Genomic DNA, 19556 nt, shown 5'->3' on the forward strand with positions numbered 1-19556 from the left:
TTTATTAATATAAATACTGACTAAATATTTAAAATAATAATATCTACTGATTATGTAGAATTTGTTTTTATTATACTATATAGTAAAGATGAAGTAGTTAGGTGTGTAATGCATATAGACAAAAAATGGAGATTGATGTTACTCATTTGAGAATTATACAAAACAAGAAGATAACTGTTCTCATTCCAAAAGTATTGAAAATAAAATTTTTACATTCAAAATACTTTGTATCTATCTATCTATATCTATATATATATTTTTTCTTCATCATCATATATATTGTATAAGAAACATGCTAGCTAAACCAAGCTTTTTCACCTTTGTAAAGAAGCTTTTTACAAGCACTTTAATTTAATTTGTACACCAAATCAATAAAGTCGAAAATAAAAGTCTAAACATCTTTAAATCGATAGATAAATCAATGTTCGATCTATCCAATTATTAAACACAAGATGTTTAACTTTTTTATTTTTGCCAACAGAATTTAATTTTAATATACTGTCAGTATAAAACAATTTTACACATGTACATCTAATTGTATAATATTATATCAGTAAAAATAACTATTTTTTATATTAATTAGATAAATAATCATCTAAAATTATAGATACAATTAAATGACTATGTAAAATATTTTACACTCTCAATACATTAAAATTAAACTCTTTCTTATCCTATCAATTACTTTTTTTTTTATTTGCCATCATTACTATTATTATAGTGAGAGGCATAGTAATTAGGGGAGCCATAACCATAACCATAATAACTTCCATTACCATTATATGGAGATCCAGAAGCACTAGTGTATGGAGAAGCGCAATCATAATAATAATAAGGAGAAGGAGAAGAAGAAGCAGTGAAAGTTGGTGGCACAAGAACTGAAGAAGCTACCTTGAATCTTTTGCTCCTTGATGATGATAAACCCTCATCACTACTACTAATCTGAGTGCTATCAACCCACCCCATTAGTTGATCCAAAACCCCTTGATCACCAACACAACCAAACTCACCATCATTATCAGAACCTACTGATGATGATGAATCCAACAACAACCTATGTTTTTGGAACAACCCATTATTGTTTATGATCCACTCGTTGCTACAATCAGAGACACTTGAAGTTTCCCAATTGTTGTTGTTGTTGTTGTTATTAGGCTCATAATAATGTTGATGATGTTGGTCCTTGTGTGGTGGTACTATGATGCTAGGTTGCACCACTTTGTCAATGTTCTTAACATCTATTACCATAGGAGGAGGAGGAGCATGTTGTTGATGATGATTATTGTTCCTATTGCGATTGAATATGCTAGCAAAGGTGAAATGATCACTCACTCTACTCTTTGATGAAGAAGATTTGTTGTTGTGATTAGCCCTTGCCATGATGCTTTGCAAGTTCTTGCTCAACTTTGCTTTCAATGAGGCAAAGCTTAATCCATGCTTATTATTATTGTTATTATTTCCTTCATCATATGAATAAATTAAATTAAGGGGATGATCACTTGTGCTCAAATACTAAAATATAGCAAATTAAAAAAAAAATAATTGATTAATGATATTTAAAATTAGGGTACAAAGTCAAATACATATACTATATATGTCAATCTTTGTATAGAAACACATATACTTTAACATACGAAATAAAACAACTATATATTCATATTTATAATCAAATTTTACAAGTAATATAATCAAACTTGATTCTTACTTTTATTAAAGCGTCATAAATAATATAAATAAATTAAATTATATTTTAATTATTTTGTTGTGAGAAATTTGATTAATGAGTACTGATTAATTACTTTGTTAAAAAACTATCTGAAATAATATGTATAAATATATAAATACATAGAATAGCCAACGAGTTTTTATATATAATATTTGAGAATGGGTAAATATATATTCCACCCGTAACGTACAATAATTTGAATTAATTTTTTTAAAAGTTTAATTTAATCTATAGTAGATTTGTGTAAACTGAATTCGATGTCTTTATATTTAACTTCTAGTTATATTGAATATGAAATTTCACCACATATATAATAAAATTAATTATGATTATTTTAACTTTATAGCTTAAAAAGTTAAGTTCTAAAATGCAAATTAATTATAACTCAAATGACATAGTCTTTTTATATTTAGTTAAGAGATTGCATGTTCGAATCTCAATCCTAATTTTGGTTAAAAAAAAAAAGGTTAAGTTCCAAAATTACCTGGAGATGGAGGAGGTAGTGGCGGTGATGAGGAAGACGAGGGAGGTGCAAAGTTGGTTCTTGCATTGTCACCACGAAGTGCTCTAGCAGCTTCATCGTAAGCCCTAGCAGCCTGTTCAGGTGAATCATAGGTACCGAGCCATAATCTTACATGCTGAGATGAGTCTTTAATCTCTGCCACCCATCTCCCTGAGGGCCTTTGCCTCACCCCTATGAACCTTCTCACCATGTTGTTGTTGCTGGATTTATTGTTTGCTTGTTGAGCTATGTTGGTGTTGGTGGTGGTGGCGGCGGCGACGGTGGCGTCTTCAGTTGTTGCTGTTGGTGGTGGTGGAGGAGGAGCATGTTTCTTATCCTCAGTTTCTGCCATATATGTTATTATTGAACTATAAGAAGTGAACAAGATTTTAATTTTTTCTTTAATTACCTAAGATTTTTATGTTTTTTGAGAGAGCTAGTAGAAGAAAACAATAGTACGTAGCTAGCTAAGTATAGCATATAATGATATATAGTCATGGATGGGGGAGTAGTATATAAATATAAGCATGCATGTGTAAGGTTTTGTTATAGCTATCTTCTTGTAGTTTATATATTAGTTCAAGTGATTCAATATATTATTTTTTATTTAATTTTGATTATTTTTAAGTAACTTTTTCTCTGGAATTGAATTATTATAATTTAGTAGGTCTAACTACAAGGAATAATTAATTTTCCAAAATTACTACTTTAAAAAAGAGAGTTATTTGTTACTACTTATAATAGCTATATTATAAAAGATAATGCTAGAGAGACAAAAAATACAGTCAGAATTTGTTTTATTTAATATTCATTAATTGTTGCAACAATTAATAAATAATAATTAAGACAAGTTATGACTGTTTTTGACTAATTTTCTTTGGTTACCAAATATTTCCATATTATAAATATCTTCAAAAGTATAGTAATGTAAGACTTTTAATGTATCATTTCAAGTTTATTAGAACTCTAGATTTGTACGGCTAAATGTGTAGGTATAGTCCAACTAAAAAAATACATATATAGATGAATTATTGTGATTCTTTTTATCTTTTCAAATTTTTTCGGAAAAATGATTTTATCATATAATATTAAAATTTTCATAATTAAAAAAAATTGAGAACTTGATTCTTTTCGTTAACAAAAAAAAAATGCATAAAGTAATAAAAAATGTTAAAAATATAATTATTTATGTGTTTTTTTTAATAGTTTAAATTTTTTGGCACCACAAACTATTTGTTTTTTTTAAGGGTAAAGATTACATATCTCAATCAAGGTGTCTAATATTAAATTACTTAGAATTTTAAATATTTTTAATAATAGTAATCTTGGAAGTGTGTGAGTATAAATATATGGGATATACCCCTAGATGATTAGTTTGTAGCAGTTATTAATTATTAAATCTTATTGAGTAGTCCCAATTTGTGGCATGATGTACATATACATGCAAGTTGGGCAGTCTCATAGCACTTTCTAGTTTGGCTTTTTTGTTTAAAATAAAAATAAGGGTTTAATGTGAAACTCCATGACTTAGCTTGTACTTCACCACCGTATAAAACAGATAGAGGTTCGTATAATTCAAGTTGTTATTATTGGATTAGTTGCTGACCATTCAAGATCATCTTATTAGATTAAATATCATTGTTATTTAACCTTTTCTTTTTGTCATTTGTATAGGATAAAAGTATCAAAATTCTACAAAATTCCAAATTGAGCCGAGTCTGTGTAACTTACCACAATATCATCCAAACCGATCAAAATACTTTTTTCTATATATTCATGCCTGCTATTCTATATATATGGTTTTTTCTTTCTTTCTGATGTAATTTTGCAAGAGAAATAAAAAATGAAAATTATTACCTTAGAGTTTAATTTTATATTAGGAATCTTTCAACCAAGAATTAGGTTTTGCATTTTTCAGTTTTTTTTTTAATTATCGAATTGAAGAAATCAATTTTGCATGATGAGAATGGTTCTGAAATATAAATTTTATAAAAAAATAATCAATTTTTTTCTTTCAAAAAAATAAGCCTGTAAGTTTTTTATATATTTTTTTGGTGGTTGCTCTTTATGACATAAAGCTAAATAAATAGATAAAGTTTTTTATATAAATTATTTTTCAATTTTTTAGTGATATGAAACAAAATGAATTTAAAAAAAATCAATTTTTTAAAATAAAATAATTGCACTCTTAACCTTTTATCTGGGATACAAAATTTCCTATATGTACTTTTCTTTGAAAGACTTCATCAAATAAATAAGAGCCACGCAGGCACACAATGAACATAGGTTTCTTGGCTTGAAAATTGAATTAGTTGTCAATATTCAATAACTTGTGATATATCATTAACTTAACTTTGAAATAATGATTAAAATTAGTATATCATAATGGCAATAGTGAATAATTATGAGCAAAAGTTCTTATATATATCTCCTACATTTTTTGTTTTGTTTTGTTTTTTTTTATATAAATAAGAGAGTTCAACATAAAAGTGAAGTGAACAAATAAATAACATGAAAGAGAGAATCAACACTCCAACATCAGTTATAATTATTTAGCACTTAACAACACAATAATAAGTTATATATTCTATTGTCATTTCTGATATTGTTTTCAACAACAAAAGAAATTTTTACACTTTCACTCTTTAAAATTAAAAAGTAACATGTTGATGATTTTTTCTTAATTTTTTTTTGTATTCTGATAGATCATTCTATTTCTTTTCATTCAAATGTTTTAAATTATCGCAAAAAACATATCAACCACTTCTTGTTAATTGTTGCATCTATCCAGCTTTAAAAATGCTCTTTCAAAGTACCAAAAACAGACCATAGACTACCAAATTCAGATAACCATGTACATCACACCTATTAAGTAAATTCACAGTCAAGAAATAAATAATAAACATATTCAACATTCCTATTACATATTACACACACATTATCTTCCGGATTAATAATCTCAAGGCAACACGATCTTTCCTTTGTATTCATCCTTCTTATCAAAAAAATCAGATAAACAACTCCACTCTTAGAGGGACTAGGCCTTTTCAAATAATCTTAGTGAAATTATAACTTGCATACGTTTTCCGGAAGTGTTTCTACCTATAACACCTGCATAAATAAGTTAGTAAAAAATACACCTTGTTTATCAAACTTCCACACAACTCTATTCTCTCTGTCAAAAACTAGTTTAACCGGCCTCAAATTATCATGTAATTGATTCACAAATTTCAACTAACACATTGAAATAGTTCTCGCCTCTATTAGAAGTTGCAAATCCACTCTAACCCATTCTAGAACCCAAAATCCCTATGATGACAGATCCTTTTTGGGTTGAAGCCGAAAAGAGTCTTGGAAACCTTACCTTTAGAGGATCACAATTTAGCCAGACATCCTCCCAGAATTGAGTTCTTCTACCATCACCAATCTCCATGGACTTCTCTAGTAAGTAAAGCCTAGGTAGATAGTAGCTCATTAGGATTGAGGTTGTTACAACTTATAAGAGCATACCATCTTTTTCCACAACTGACACTCCTCCTTTGAAAACCTCCACCACCACTTAAATAAAAGTATTGTGTTATGAACCATCACATCTTCGACTCCTAAACCACCTAACTTCTATGGAGCTTGAACCACTTTTCATCTAACCAAAGCCATACCATGCCTACCATCCTCCTTGCTCCACAAGAATTTTCTCTGTAAAATGAAATTAATTTCTCAACAACAGCCTTAGACATCTTATATAAGCTTAAATAATATATCGGTAAGCTATTCAATACTGCTTTGATGAGCACCAATTTCTCTGCTTTGTTGAGCACCTTAGATTTTTATAAACTAAGCTTCTCCTCCACTTTATCTATTATTGGCTTTCAAGTTGTTACCGACCTCGGATTAGCTCCTAAAAAATTTCCAAGGTATCTGACAAAAAGAGTAGCTTCTTTGCACCCTAGCAAGCAGCACATATTTTGTACCCGCTATTGTTCACAATCGATTGGGATCAGACTGGATTTGTCAAAGTTGATACTTAACCCTGACATCACCTCAAAACAGTGCAAAAGTCTCTTGTAATTCTTAATAGTCTCCTCCTCTGACAAACAAAACAACACAATGTCATCTGCAAATTAAAGATGTGATAATTCTATATTGTCTCTCCTAACTAATAGAGGTGATATCTGTCCGTTTCTAACTGTCTCTCCGACCATTCTATGTAGGACATCAACAACAAGTACAAACAAGAATGAAGATAGTGGATCACCTTATCTCAAACATCTTTTTATCTTAAACGGCTTCATTGGTGAACTATTTATCAGCACTAACATAGAAGTTGTTCCGATACAATCCATAACCCATTCCCTCCATCTTCACCAAAACTCCATCTTTTGCAATACAATGTCCACGAAACTCCACTTGACTCTATCATATACCGTTTGAAAATCTAACTTGATTATTGCTACTTTCTTTCTTCTCATTTTGAGCCAATGAACAGTCTCACACGCAATAAGTGCTACATCATGTATTTTTTAACTCTTGACAAATGCACTCTGAGTCTCCCCAACCAATCCTGGCATCATTGATCTCATCCTCCTAACCAACACCTTTGAAATCACCTTATACAAACATCCAATTATACTAATCGGTCAAATGTCTTTGATCTCCTTTGCCCCCAACAAACTTGGGAGCTAGCGCAACCCATGTGACATTAGAATCTGTCAGTAACCTGTATGTTTGAAAAAACATCGTCGCAGCTGCCATGAACTCAGTCCCAATCTCATCCCAGCATTTCTTAATAAAATTCATGTTGTATCCATCACTTTCTGGTGACTTAGATGATTCACAGTCTCACACTGCCTTTCTAATCTCTTCTATCGATGGCATTACCTCTAAAGCCATAGAATTCTCCTCAACTATCCTCTCCACTAGTCCATCCTTAAAGCCCACCATAGGAGACTCCTCCTGATGATACAATTCCTTATAAAACTCTCTGATAGCAATCTTTATTCTAGCTTGATTTCTTACCAATCTTCCATCAAACCTGTTATCCTCCTTCTTGTTGAAGCTATGATATGAAAGTATCATGTATTTTTGTCCATGTCCTTCGCATGCCGAGATCACAACATCTGTTTTCAATATAACTCTTTCCTCATATACCATTTCTTGCAACAAGTCACTAACGGCTTCCTTCTTACCTCCAACGTTCCATCATATACCCCACTGCTTACCATGTCGTCTATCTTCTTGATCTTTTCATCAAAATTCATGATGTTCTTATCCATGTCACCAAAATTGTCCTTGTGCCATCTTTCTAGAGGAACCGTCAATGCCTTCAATTTAGCTGTGAACTTTATCTCCCCTAATTCCCTTCATTCCTTTGTAACTATTCATAGAAAACCTTCATGTGTAAACCATGAGTCTAGGCTACGGAACAATCTCGGTCCACATCTCAATTTTGTATCTTTCACTATCATCGGACAGTGATTTGACAAATCCCTTGGTCTTCCTCTTAGGCGAGTCTCTGAAAATTTCTCAACCTATTCGAGACTAACCATCGACTGCATGACCGGCCTCTAAACCATGTAAACTTGCGATCATTAAGTGGCAAGTCCACTAAGTGCATACCCTATATCTAATTCTTGAATTCTTCAACAGATACAAATAAGCTGTCAGTACCTTTTCTTTCCTCCATGTCGACAATCTCATTAAAAAAGTCCTCTATAAAGCAACAAGGGATATGGCATAACCCAGCAGTATAGCTCAACTCTTCCCACACAACAAGTTTCTCATCTCTAGTATGAGCACTATAAACCAAGAAAAAAGCATAATTGAAATTATCCTTTAATAATACCCCTTTTATAGCAATACTCATTTTAAATAGTATTTCATCCCATATTAACAACAGCCCACCCGATATACCGTCTGACTCAACATATTTCCACCCCCAAAGTCATGCTATATCAAATTTTGTTACTACATGCCTTTTAGTCTCAATCAAACCTAGTATATTCAGTCTGTGTTTTTTCTTCAACCCCTTTACTATTCTCAACTTACCACCTCTCAACCCCCCAACATCCCATGAACTAAAGATTATTTTAAAAGATTATTACACACCTTTTTTTATTCTTAGTTCTGCATGGTCTTGCTTCCACCTTTTATTTTGCCACTCTTATTTTCTGAGCAATTTCTTTATTCTGAACTTGGAGGATAGCCATAATATCATTTTCTTCATTGCACAATCATGCACCGGACTCCACTACTAATTCCTAGGTCCTTTTGTTTTCCATCATTTGCTCCTCCACTTTTGAACTCTGATCGTCACCTGTTCCGTCGTTATTTTGATCACCTTCTTCCCCCATTACATTCTCTCCTATTCCATCACTACCCTGCAGCAAAACCCCCTGTCTACCTTCAACCCACTACGTTCATACATAGCACCAATTATATGATCAACTTTCTTATTAGGCCTACTCCTATTTTCAGTTTCACTCTCCGCCTTATTCTCACCATTAGTACCGTAATCCCTATCATCATCCCCATATTCCCCATCATCAGTTGCCTCCCTGTTTCCACCATATTTTCCAACATCATTTTTATCGTTGTCATAGCCTCCATTAGCCGAATCATCACCATCATCATCTCCATTAACTCCTCTAATCCTTTCGTCCTCCATCGCCAACGTAGTCGTCATGTCATCGGCATCCCCAAACTCCTCTGCATTGCCTCTTCCATAATTCCCATTCTCCTCAACCTCAACCTCAACCTCAACCTCATGCTTCATGGACCACCATTACTCTTGCACTGTTTTGGCCCCCTCCCAGTGATACATATGATCAGGGTAACTATCCAACATGTTAGTGCACACATCCTACCTGCTTTTCACTTGACCCAGCCCAACGAAGCCCCTTGTCCCAGTGCCATTTAAAATTGTGGCATATGAGGATCTTGGGCCCAATTGCATAACTAAGTTCTTGTCTTTATTTTTTGTGTATGTGGCCCAATATGAAGACAAGCCAGCTTTTTTTTTGTTTCTCTTATGGCCCTCCTCTTTCAGCCCACAATGCCTGTTTCCAAAATTTTAAGAAACGGTGTGTTCAGAATCTCCTTTATTACTCATAATATCACTCCCACCAAATCAACACTTCCTTCAATATCATCAATATTTGATTGATACATTACTAATTTCATGCGATTAAATTTTGAATTGTCATGAATTCACCCATCTAAAATTTTTTCTGAAATTACCAACTTGTCCTTGTCTTCTTCATCCTCCCAAATCACCGACAATACCAGTTTAGCCGCTTAGTCTCTTTGCTCTGGCACGTTTGTTTGCCTCTCTGGCCTTACAACCGCATCTGTGCATTTACTCTTTGCACCGGTCTTCTATTTATCACAGGTTGCACCTCCATCATCTTCATATTCAAAATTACAACCTAATCAATATGGCTCTATTTGCACCTCCTTAACCAAAATATCAAAGCCACTAATGCCTATTGTAATATGTACCTATTCATTGATCATGTTCATAACACAGGTATCGATTTGTACGCATCCAACACTAAAAGAATTGCATGATTCTGTCATTTTATCACACCCAACTACTTCATCCTATTAATCTCCTATCGTTTTAAAAGTATCCACTAACTAGGCATGCAACGGGACTCCAAAATATTCTAACCACACTTTTTTAGTTTCACTACGTTTCGATTTCTCCTATCTCCATACCCTATGAAAAAAATTTAAGAGGCTATTCAGTTTAAAGTGTATGTCTCTTTAGCATTCAACACACTATCAAATTAAAAGTCAATAGAGCTTTATACACTCCCAGTTCATCTACTTGGACGACTTGAGGAAGGTTTTTCGCAATCATATCTTTTAGAGAATTAAAATCAGTAGCCTTTGTCATCCCTCCCACCAGCCTTCTCTGTCACCAGTCCAAATATCGTTTTGCCACAACCACTTTCACTTTTTTTTGTCAACTCGTTCTTATGCGGATCTTGTTCTTTCTTCTCCTTTCTTGATTCTATTGTATTCATACGTGTGTCAATCTGAGCCTCTTCACTTTGTGGCTGGTGAATTATAGTGTTTTGATTATCTCTTTCTCTCGGTGTCCTCTTCATGTCATGCGTATCTGACATTCTCCTATACTTCGTTTCCCCCACAAAAACAACTTTTTCACGCTCTCAACCTTATTTGGTTCATTTTTCTTATAGGCCGCTCCTTTTGTAGTGTACCGTATAAATGCAAAAATATATATATTATACTTTTTTGTTTTCGTGATAAGTATATATCATTTATGCATCCCGTCCAATTGAACAATTGAACTAGTTTTCTCTTCGATAAATCTTCAGGAAGGTTATATATCTACAAAAATAGAGAAGGACTCACACTCTAATCGTCAATACTCTTCATGGTTCTAAATTCTCGAATCTTTGTCATGTTTCCTAGTTCTACGCCTCCTCGTGTTTTTCTAGTTTTACTTTTCACAAATAATTTATTAAAGTTAGCTTTTGAAAGATAAATTTTTAAAAGCTGTAATACATATGTCTAGTAAATTAAATTAAAAGTGACTTCCAATAAATATAAATAGTAATAATTTTATTTGAATGAAATTTTGATGATAATAAATATAATAGACATAAATAGAGGTATTTTGATTGTAGATAAAATTTGACATCAATAATTAATTATAGATAAATTTAAATATTTATTAATATATAAAATTATATTTGATTTTATTTTTAATTTTAATAAATATAAATTAATTAAGTTTAAAACGTGTTTCTTTAGGTATTTTTAAAAATACTCTTAAATTTTTAAAATTACAAAAACAACTATATTATTATTTTTTATTTACTAAATATAAAATAAAGAATTTATATTTTTTGAATGTACAAATATCTTTTTACAAAAGTTTACTGCCTTGGTATAATTAAAGGGGTAGAATTATAGGGGTGAAAATAGGCCAGGCCACGCCAGACGTTCCTCTTAACAGGCTTGTCCTGTCATGTAGTTGATTGGCCTGAACTTGACCTGCAGCCTGCTATAGACTTTTTTTTTAAGTACTAAGCCTGGCCTGTTATTAAGTCTGGCCTGGCTTGAAGCCTGTTAAAAGGCCTGCTAATTTTTTTTTTACAAAAATAAAAATATTATTTAAAAAAATATTTTTTAATAAACATATTTATATGTAAAATGTCATATTTTAATATTTATAAGAATTTTTAAATTTTAAAGTATTTAAAATATACAAAACTATTTATAATTAAATATAATAAATTTAAAATATCTCATAATTTTGTTAATAATAAAAAAATTATTTATATATATAATTATGTATTAAAAGGCCTAGGCAGGCCTGACAGGTCAATAAGGCTAATTAATGAGCCTAGGCCTAATCTATTAATATAATAAGACTTTTATAAGAGTCTGAGCTTGTGCCTATTTTATAACAGGCCAGACTGCAGGCTCCTGGCAGGCCGCCTGACCTTTTTCCACCCCTAGGTAGAAACAATGATACTAATTCAATTTCATATTCACTCATAAAAATAGTCGAGAGATAATAAAAAACTAATCCAAAGTTATGTTATTTTGTATTGAGTTTTTTATTTTTTAATTATAAAATAATTTAATAATTTTAGAAATAATAAGTATATAATTATTGATATTGAAATTATGAACATTAAATTAAATAAAGTAATTTAGATTAACACGATAATAAGTCACTAATAAGAAAGTAACTAATAAGCAAAACTAGCTAGATTCTATCATTTTTTTAGAGGTAATGTCTAAAATGGTCTCTAAAATTCTTAACTCGTTTTAGATTAGTTCTTTACTTTTTAAAAATAACCAAATAAATTTCTCACTCTGAATCGTAAATCCTTGTTAATCTAAAAATTATCAGACGTTTTAACATTGTTGAGGTGTACAGTTAAATGCCAACTTGGCAGTTTACTAAACCACGCCGTTCAGGTCTGACATTCAATTGGAATAAAACGACGTCGTTTCAAATTGTGTTTCTCTATTCTTCAAATAAACAAATCCCAAATGGTCCCCATTAACCTTGCTCGTCCAACAGCCTCCAAGTGTCTTCGGTGACAAAAATCGGACATTTGTGGTCCTTGGTGGCGAATAGCATAACAGTGAAGATGCCTCCGACACCAGCACCAGTGGCAAGATCGAAGTAATCAGCAATTGCGACATTAGCGTCGCCAGATTTCTTCTTGAGAAAATTTTTAAGGTAGGCTATGGCTTTACCGGCGAGGATCTTGCGCATAGCGTCGCTGTCGTCGATTGAGAGGATGCATATCTTGCCACGCTAGCTCTTGAGGAAAAATACAACATCAAGAGTGGCGAGAGTTGGCGGTTGAAGAAGTTCTGATTTAGGATCAATGGAGGTAGGTATGTGCTTGAGGAACTAGAGCTTTTGTTTGTCGTAGCCAAATAGAAATTTGTTGTATTTTCACCTCATTACTTGAATTCATTTTCTTCTCATAAACTCTTCTTTTAATTCACATACAACATTCACCTCTACAATATAATATTACATTGAATAAATAGCCATTTCTAACCATAAAAGATTTAAATGCTGACAAAACTAACCATGAAAAATTAAAACTAAAGTTATACCCATATAAAATAAATTTCGTTCGACAAAAATGACCAATTATTAATTTTTATTCATAATTCCATAAATACCCCAATCCTTTCTTCTTCTTTTCTCATCTTCCTTCCAAAACCACCACCAAAATTTACCATCCCACCATATCTACTCCTTTACTCTCACTTCTAAAAAAAAAAAGCTATTCATCTTCTGCAACTCCAACACATTCTTCATCCTCTTCTATGCCATTTCACAACTTAACCTTTAATTTGTTCTTTTAGGATTTTATTCTATTATCCCTCGGCCCTGAGTATCAACAATGACAAAAATTACTTTTTGACAACCCCCACCCAGATTCAAACCAAACACTACCCTATGCAGGTCACAAGATTTATCTCCAAAAAATCACACCCCATTGTCTATCTTTTCCTCCTTCACCTATGCCTTCTAGAATTTTCGAAGACAAACATGGAGAAACAGAACCACCCTACCCTAAAACTTTTGCCGCCGTCGACCCTCCATTCCCAAATTTAGTGACCATGAAGAACGCCTTCCCATGAAACGCACCGTTCGACCACTCTTCGCGTCCGTCCTTCTACTCGTCTTTGTCGTCACCCTTACTTCATGCACCGTGTTTCGCCGCCCCTTCCTCTCCATCGAGCGCGAGATGCGCGTCGTCTTGATCCACGCGCCCCTCCTCCTCCTTTGCAGCTCAACACCACGCTGCTCCGCCATGTCGCCATCGAGATCGGCGAGGACAAGGCCAAGTAGGAGATCCAGTAGCTCCTCGTCAATGGTAACTTTGGCAGCGAGGCGCACCATCGAACCTTTATCTTGTGGCGGCGGATCATCCATCACCATGACGCTAGCGCCGGAGATAGATCCTCCTCCCGGACCACCATTTTGGCGACGCTCCGTTCCCTGATGTTCTATTGTTACTGGCTGAATCTCCGTAAGGTCCTGAACAATTGGGCGAGGAAGAATCAATTCGAACCAAATATCATGGATGAGCTGATTGGGTTGGTGAAAATTCCGATTGACAAGAAAAGCGGTATCTTGGGTGAGAATTTATGAAAATACTATTCTTATGTGATTGTGGGAACAGAGGAGTAGATCTAGTGAGATGGTGGATTTTACGATGGAGGTGGTGGTAGTGGTTATAGAAGGAAGATGAGAAAGGAAGAAGAAAGGATAGGGGTATTTATGGAATTATGAATAAAAATTTAATAATTGGTTATTTTTGTCGAACGAAATTTATCTTACATGGGTATAACTTTAGTTTTAATTTTTTATGGTTAGTTTTGTCAGCATTTAAATCTTTTATGGTCAGAAATGGCTATTTACTCTATTACATTTTATTAGTGAAATATTTACAAGAGAAGATTAGAAAGTACGTTTGAGCCTCTTCTAGCTACTAATCATTCGCTCTATGGTGGTGATGGCTGGTACTACATATACAATATACACAACCAATATTTATTTTGAAAAAAAAAATTAATTAAACAGAATAAAAAATTATCATAATTTCTTAATTAGCCGCTTCTCAAAATTGGAAAAATTAGTGGCTATTTCTCAAAAAGAGCCTACAAATAACCAGCGAACAGCAACAAGCACCGAACAAAACCACAAAATGCCAAATTAGCCGTGCCAAATGTTGGTGTTACTAAGGTGGTTTTAAAGAAGACAATCGAATGAGCAAGTGCAGGAAAATTTAAAAGTTTTAATAAAGTTTGTTCTAATACTTGGATTAAAACATCTAGAGTTATTTATGATTGAATTTGTTTGATTCTATCATTACTATCCATCATGGCTCACACTTAAAAGAGAAAAAGAATTGCAGAAAATGAGAAGGAGAAAGACATCAAAAAAGAAGAAAGGAAGAATGTATTAGAACCAAGGTTCTGAAAACCGGACCGGATTGGCCGGTTCGACTGGTTTAACCGCAAACCGGCACGCAAACGGTCCGGTCCTTATCTGAAAATCGCGAAAAGAAGAACCGCTCAAGAACCGGCGAACCGGTCAAAAACTGGCCGGTTGGACCGAACCGGTGACCGGCCGGTTACGCTAAACGACGCCGTTTTACGTTTAAAAAAAAAAAAACCCGACCCGACCCGCCCGTGGAGCACCCCACCCCCCTTTCTTCCCCCGAGCCCCGACCCCATTCATTCATCAATCATCATCTGAATCATCTCCAATGGAGAAGGAGAACCCTAGTCGTGCTGCCTGAACCATAGCCCCCTGTCGCCATCCTTTGCCCCCGTGGTGTCACCATCCTCAGCTCCAGCAACCTTCCAATCTCCATCGTTGCCTGGTTCCTGCCCAGTAGCCCTCAATCTCCATCGTCTTCATCTTCTCAAGTCTCAACACCAGCACGCAGTAGCCTCTCATCGGCGGTCCTCAACAGTCAACACCGGTAGCCCTCCATCGACCCCAGGTGAGTGACTCGTCCTCTGCTCATTTCTCTTTGTCCTTCGCCTCTGCTCATGTTCTTCCATCGATGTGAACTGTTCAATTTCTGTGAACTTAGACCTCGGCTTAATTTTCTGTGAACTGAACTGAACTTAGACCTCTGCTCATGTTCTCTTTCTCTTTGTACTCAATGTGAACTGAACTTAGACCTCGGCTTAATTTTCTGTGAACTTCATTTGTGAACTGTTCAATTTCTGTGAACTTGCTCTGTTCATTTTCTGATTTCAGTGCTCATCTTCTTCCTTCTTCGTTCCTCTGCTCAATTTCTGTTTGACTATTTGTTGGTTAGCAATTAGCATAAGAAATTAATAATCTGAAAAGTAAGTGGCTGTGTTTGGTCAATTTGTGTTTGGTCCTCTGCTCAATTTCTGCTCTATTTTGCAGCTTAATTCCTCTTTGTTGCACAATTTCTATTTGTTGGTCAATTTGTGTTTGGTCCTCGGCTCAATTTCTGTTTGCTGCTGAGCATAAGAAATAAAAAATCTGAATGTTAAGCTGGCTGGTCTTCTATTTTGCAGCTCAACTTCCCCTGTGAACTGAACTTAGATTTCTGTTTAATTTTCTGGAACTTCATCTGTGAACTGTTCAATTTCTGTGAACTTGCTCTGTTAACTGTTCAATTTCTGGAACTCCATCTGTGAACTGTTCAATTTCTGTGTATGTTCATTGTGTTGTGTTGTGTTGTGTTGTGTTGTTTAATTTCATACATGTTTTATTAATTCCAGTTATGGAAGATAGTATTAATCAAGAAGCAACTGCTGATAACAATGCTTCTGTGAATAATAACATGCCTGCCGATACTCCTATTCCGAATGATGCTGCTAATCCTAATTCCCGTAGTGCTAACGATAGTCAGTCACAAGGTTCTTCTAACCTTAGGGGAAAAACAGATTTAGCTTGGAAATATGTTGCTCTACAACACGTGAATGAAAAACCACAATATCAATGTTTATTTTGTCTACAAGTTTTCAATGGAGGTGGAATTCACAGGATGAAGAAACATCTAGCAAAGATTACTGGAGACGTGAAAAAATGTCCTAAAGTTCCATATGATGTGAAAAAACAGATGGAAAGTTTGTTGAAAGATATTCAGGCCAGCAAAAAAAAAAGAAAAGTAAGTTTTGGTGAAGAGGGTGGTGATGAGGCAATAGCTCAAGAAGAATAGGAACAGCAGCGTACCTCGAGTCAACAAGGAGTTGGAGGCGATCCAAAGAAAAAAGCCAAAGTCATTCCTCCTATGTTTGCACCAAGAACAACTCCAGGAGCTCAACCAAGTATTAAAAGTGTTATGCAAAACAAAGAGGCGATACACGAGGTTGATAAACGATTTGCTCGGTGGTTTTTGGATTGTAAAATTCCATTTAATGCTGTGATGTCGCCATATTTCCAAGATATGTTGGATGGTGTTGCTGGTATTGGACCTGGTTACAAGGGGCCTTCTTATGATAAGTTAAGGGTTCATTTGTTGGCTGATCTTAAAAGAGAAAGTCAAATGCTAGTTGATAGTTATAGGAGTGCATGGAAGGAAACTGGATGTACCCTCATGGCTGATGGTTGGACAGATCAAAGACAAAGAACGTTAATCAATTTCTTGGTGTATTGTTCTAAAGGTTTGTGCTTTGTGAAATCAGTAGATGCTTCCAGTATGGTAAAAAATGCTTCACACTTGTGTACTTTGTTTTCTGAGGTGATTGAATGGATTGGCCCAAATAATATTGTGCATGTTGTGACTGACAATGCGACCAATTATGTTGCTGCTGGTAGGCTTATCAATAGAAAATATGATAATATCTATGGGACGATTGCTTTACTGTATGTAAACTTGTGGGCCCTCTGATTTACTTGCTGAGGGTTGTTGATGCTGATGACCCCCATCTTTGGGATATGTTTATGAAGGAATGCTAAGGGCAGAAGATGCAATTAAGGAGATGTTTAGGCAATCCAAGACTGCATATCAGCCGTACATAGATATTATCAACTCAAGATGGGACAAGCATTTGAAGAAAGATCTTCATGCGGCAGCTTACTTCCTGAATCCTAAATTCTTTTTTAATGAAAATTATAAAGAAGCACCTGATGTTATGCGAGGTTTGCTTGATCTTGTTACCTTGTATTGCAAGTGTAACAATTTGGATTCAGTTCAGGCAATGAAAGAAATACATTTATATAGAGATCGGAAGGAAAGTTTTGATAGACAAGAAGTTATTCCAGCTGCATCTGAACTTAAGCCTGGTAAGAATATGGTTGAATATTTGTTTAATCAATAGTAACTTGTTTTGAGCTCCTATGTTCTTAATTAATATCTTATAATATGTTATGGTTTTATAATTGGTAGATGAATGGTGGAGGTTATTCGGAGGCTCTGCTCCATGTCTACAAAAGATAGCTGTTCGCATTCTTAGCCAAGCATCTGCTTCTTTTGGGTGTGAGAGAAATTGGAGCCTTTTTTACCAGATTCATACAAAAAGAAGAAATAGATTGGAGCATGATAAACTGAATGACAATGTTTATGTTACCTATAATTTGCATCTTAAATCCAGTTAATATATGTTTCATGAAATACTATATTGTTTCATTTGTAATCTTTATCATAATAAATTTGTAAATTATTAAATCTCCATATATTGTATTTAACTTTTTAGGAAGGAAAAAGAAAAAAGAAAGCAAAAGACACAGCATGATCCAATTGATTATAAAAGTATCAGTCAAGTTGACTTCTGGGTGACTGAGGAGGTTGTAGAGAAAGAGCCTGATCTTCCTAGTAATGTGGATGACTTATTGCGTGAGTATAGTATATTTAGTTTCTAATGATTTATTAGAATGTTGTTAGTTTATAATATAATGATAACATTTCTATTTTATTAGGTGAAATTGATGCTGATTTATATCAAAGTGGCGGTGGTAATAGTGGTCTTTATGCTGCATCTCTTTCTTCTGCTGATCAGGGTGGGAATGAAGGTGAAGATCATCCCACCGAAGCAGATTTGCAACAAGTTCTTGCGGATTTTGATTATTGATAAACCATGATGTTGGGATTTAATATTTAGATATACTTTTATTACTATTTAACTTTTGAGTTTGGATTTTGATAAGATCATATGTATTTGGTTGATGATATTTTATGTAGTGTTTTAAATTTCGAAGATATTTTAAGATTTATATTTTTAGGATGTGTATTTATAATTTATTTATTATTCTACTCTAAAACGATTTTTTCGGTTAAACCACCGGTTGAACCGGTTAGACCAATAAACCAGTGAACCAATGACTAGAGCGATTTGATGATCGGTCTGGTTTTCTGAACCTTGATTAGAACAAATGTTGAAAAGGAACATTTGAAGAGGTTAAAATTTTATAAGTGTGAATAAATCAATTTAAATATTTTAACTAAATAAAACACCAATTTAAATTGAATTAATTGTATATTCACATCAATATGCAGTTAAATACCAACTTAATATTTAACTGTATACATTAATAACATTAAAATATTTAATAATTTTTGAATTAGTAAAAATTTACGATTTTAAGAGTAAGAGATTTATTTAATCATTTTAAAAATAAAAAACTAATTTAAAATGAGTTAAGAATTTCAAAGACCATTGTAAATATTCTCTCTTTTTTTCTTGACATACCATATGCTGTTGTTTTTACTAATAGTACGAAAATTGAATCCAAAACCTTAGCTTATTTAAGAGAAAAAAAAAGTACTATCTGATAACAAGTAGTGTGTACTAAATACTAATACATCAATATCCGCTAAGCTAGCCAGCAAGCTGCAATTTAGAGAAATAAATCTTTTTAATTTTTTCTTTTAAAAAATATTATCAAGTGTAATCTTATATTATTTAATATTCTTTTTAAATATTTTTATTTTACTTAAAAAATATACGATAAAAAATTACACTTTAAAATAATTTTTTAAAAAAATTGAGAAAGTCTAATTCCATAACACAACTAATTAAGCAAACTTTTTTTTCCTAATTTTGTACAGAGAAGCAATAAGCATAAAAATTCAGGAGGAAACCGACATAACAAAGGGCGGTTCAAAGTTTTGTTACCATGCTAGTGAGGAGAACAGAACGGGGTCGCAACGTTATATAAATTCATATTCATATTAAATAATAATAATTAAGAACTTTAAAAATTATAATGTCGTAGTGACATGTTGGAATTTTGTAGTTGTTGATCGTAATGGGAATGATTTGTGGGCGCCACCCCTCCCTCCTACCTATGTTCTTTGTTATGTTTGCATTAATCATATCACA

General features: G+C 33.4%; 1 protein-coding gene and 2 pseudogenes across 1 annotated transcript; 2 read left to right on the forward strand and 1 right to left on the reverse strand.

Annotated features, from left to right (window-relative positions):
* Positions 1-693: 693 nt before the first annotated feature.
* On the reverse strand, positions 694-2580 carry LOC148569233 (uncharacterized). Its single transcript, XM_088484955.1, has 2 exons — positions 2211-2580; positions 694-1460 (listed from the first exon to the last, which is right to left on the reverse strand). Exons 1-2 carry the CDS (start codon positions 2578-2580, stop codon positions 694-696), a joined length of 1137 nt encoding a protein of 378 aa, XP_088341081.1.
* A 10679-nt stretch (positions 2581-13259) lies between these two features.
* Positions 13260-13932, forward strand: LOC148569234 (beta-1,6-galactosyltransferase GALT29A-like; annotated as a pseudogene).
* A 3254-nt stretch (positions 13933-17186) lies between these two features.
* On the forward strand, positions 17187-18305 carry LOC148569235 (uncharacterized; annotated as a pseudogene).
* The last annotated feature ends 1251 nt before the right edge of the window (positions 18306-19556 follow it).

Source organism: Arachis ipaensis, chromosome B4 (assembly GCF_059453495.1).
Source record: "Arachis ipaensis isolate K30076 ecotype BB chromosome B4, ASM5945349v1, whole genome shotgun sequence".
NCBI classification, from domain to species: domain Eukaryota; kingdom Viridiplantae; phylum Streptophyta; class Magnoliopsida; order Fabales; family Fabaceae; genus Arachis; species Arachis ipaensis.

What these genes read in the sequence shown, in the direction of transcription:
- LOC148569233 (XM_088484955.1), bottom strand. Translation starts at nt 2,580, where the DNA reads ATGGCAGAAACTGAGGATAAGAAACATGCTCCTCCTCCACCACCACCA. An exon ending in ACTACCTCCTCCATCTCCAG is followed by an intron (nt 1,461 to 2,210) that starts GTAATTTTGGAA and finishes CATATGATGAAG; the next exon opens with GAAATAATAACAATAATAAT.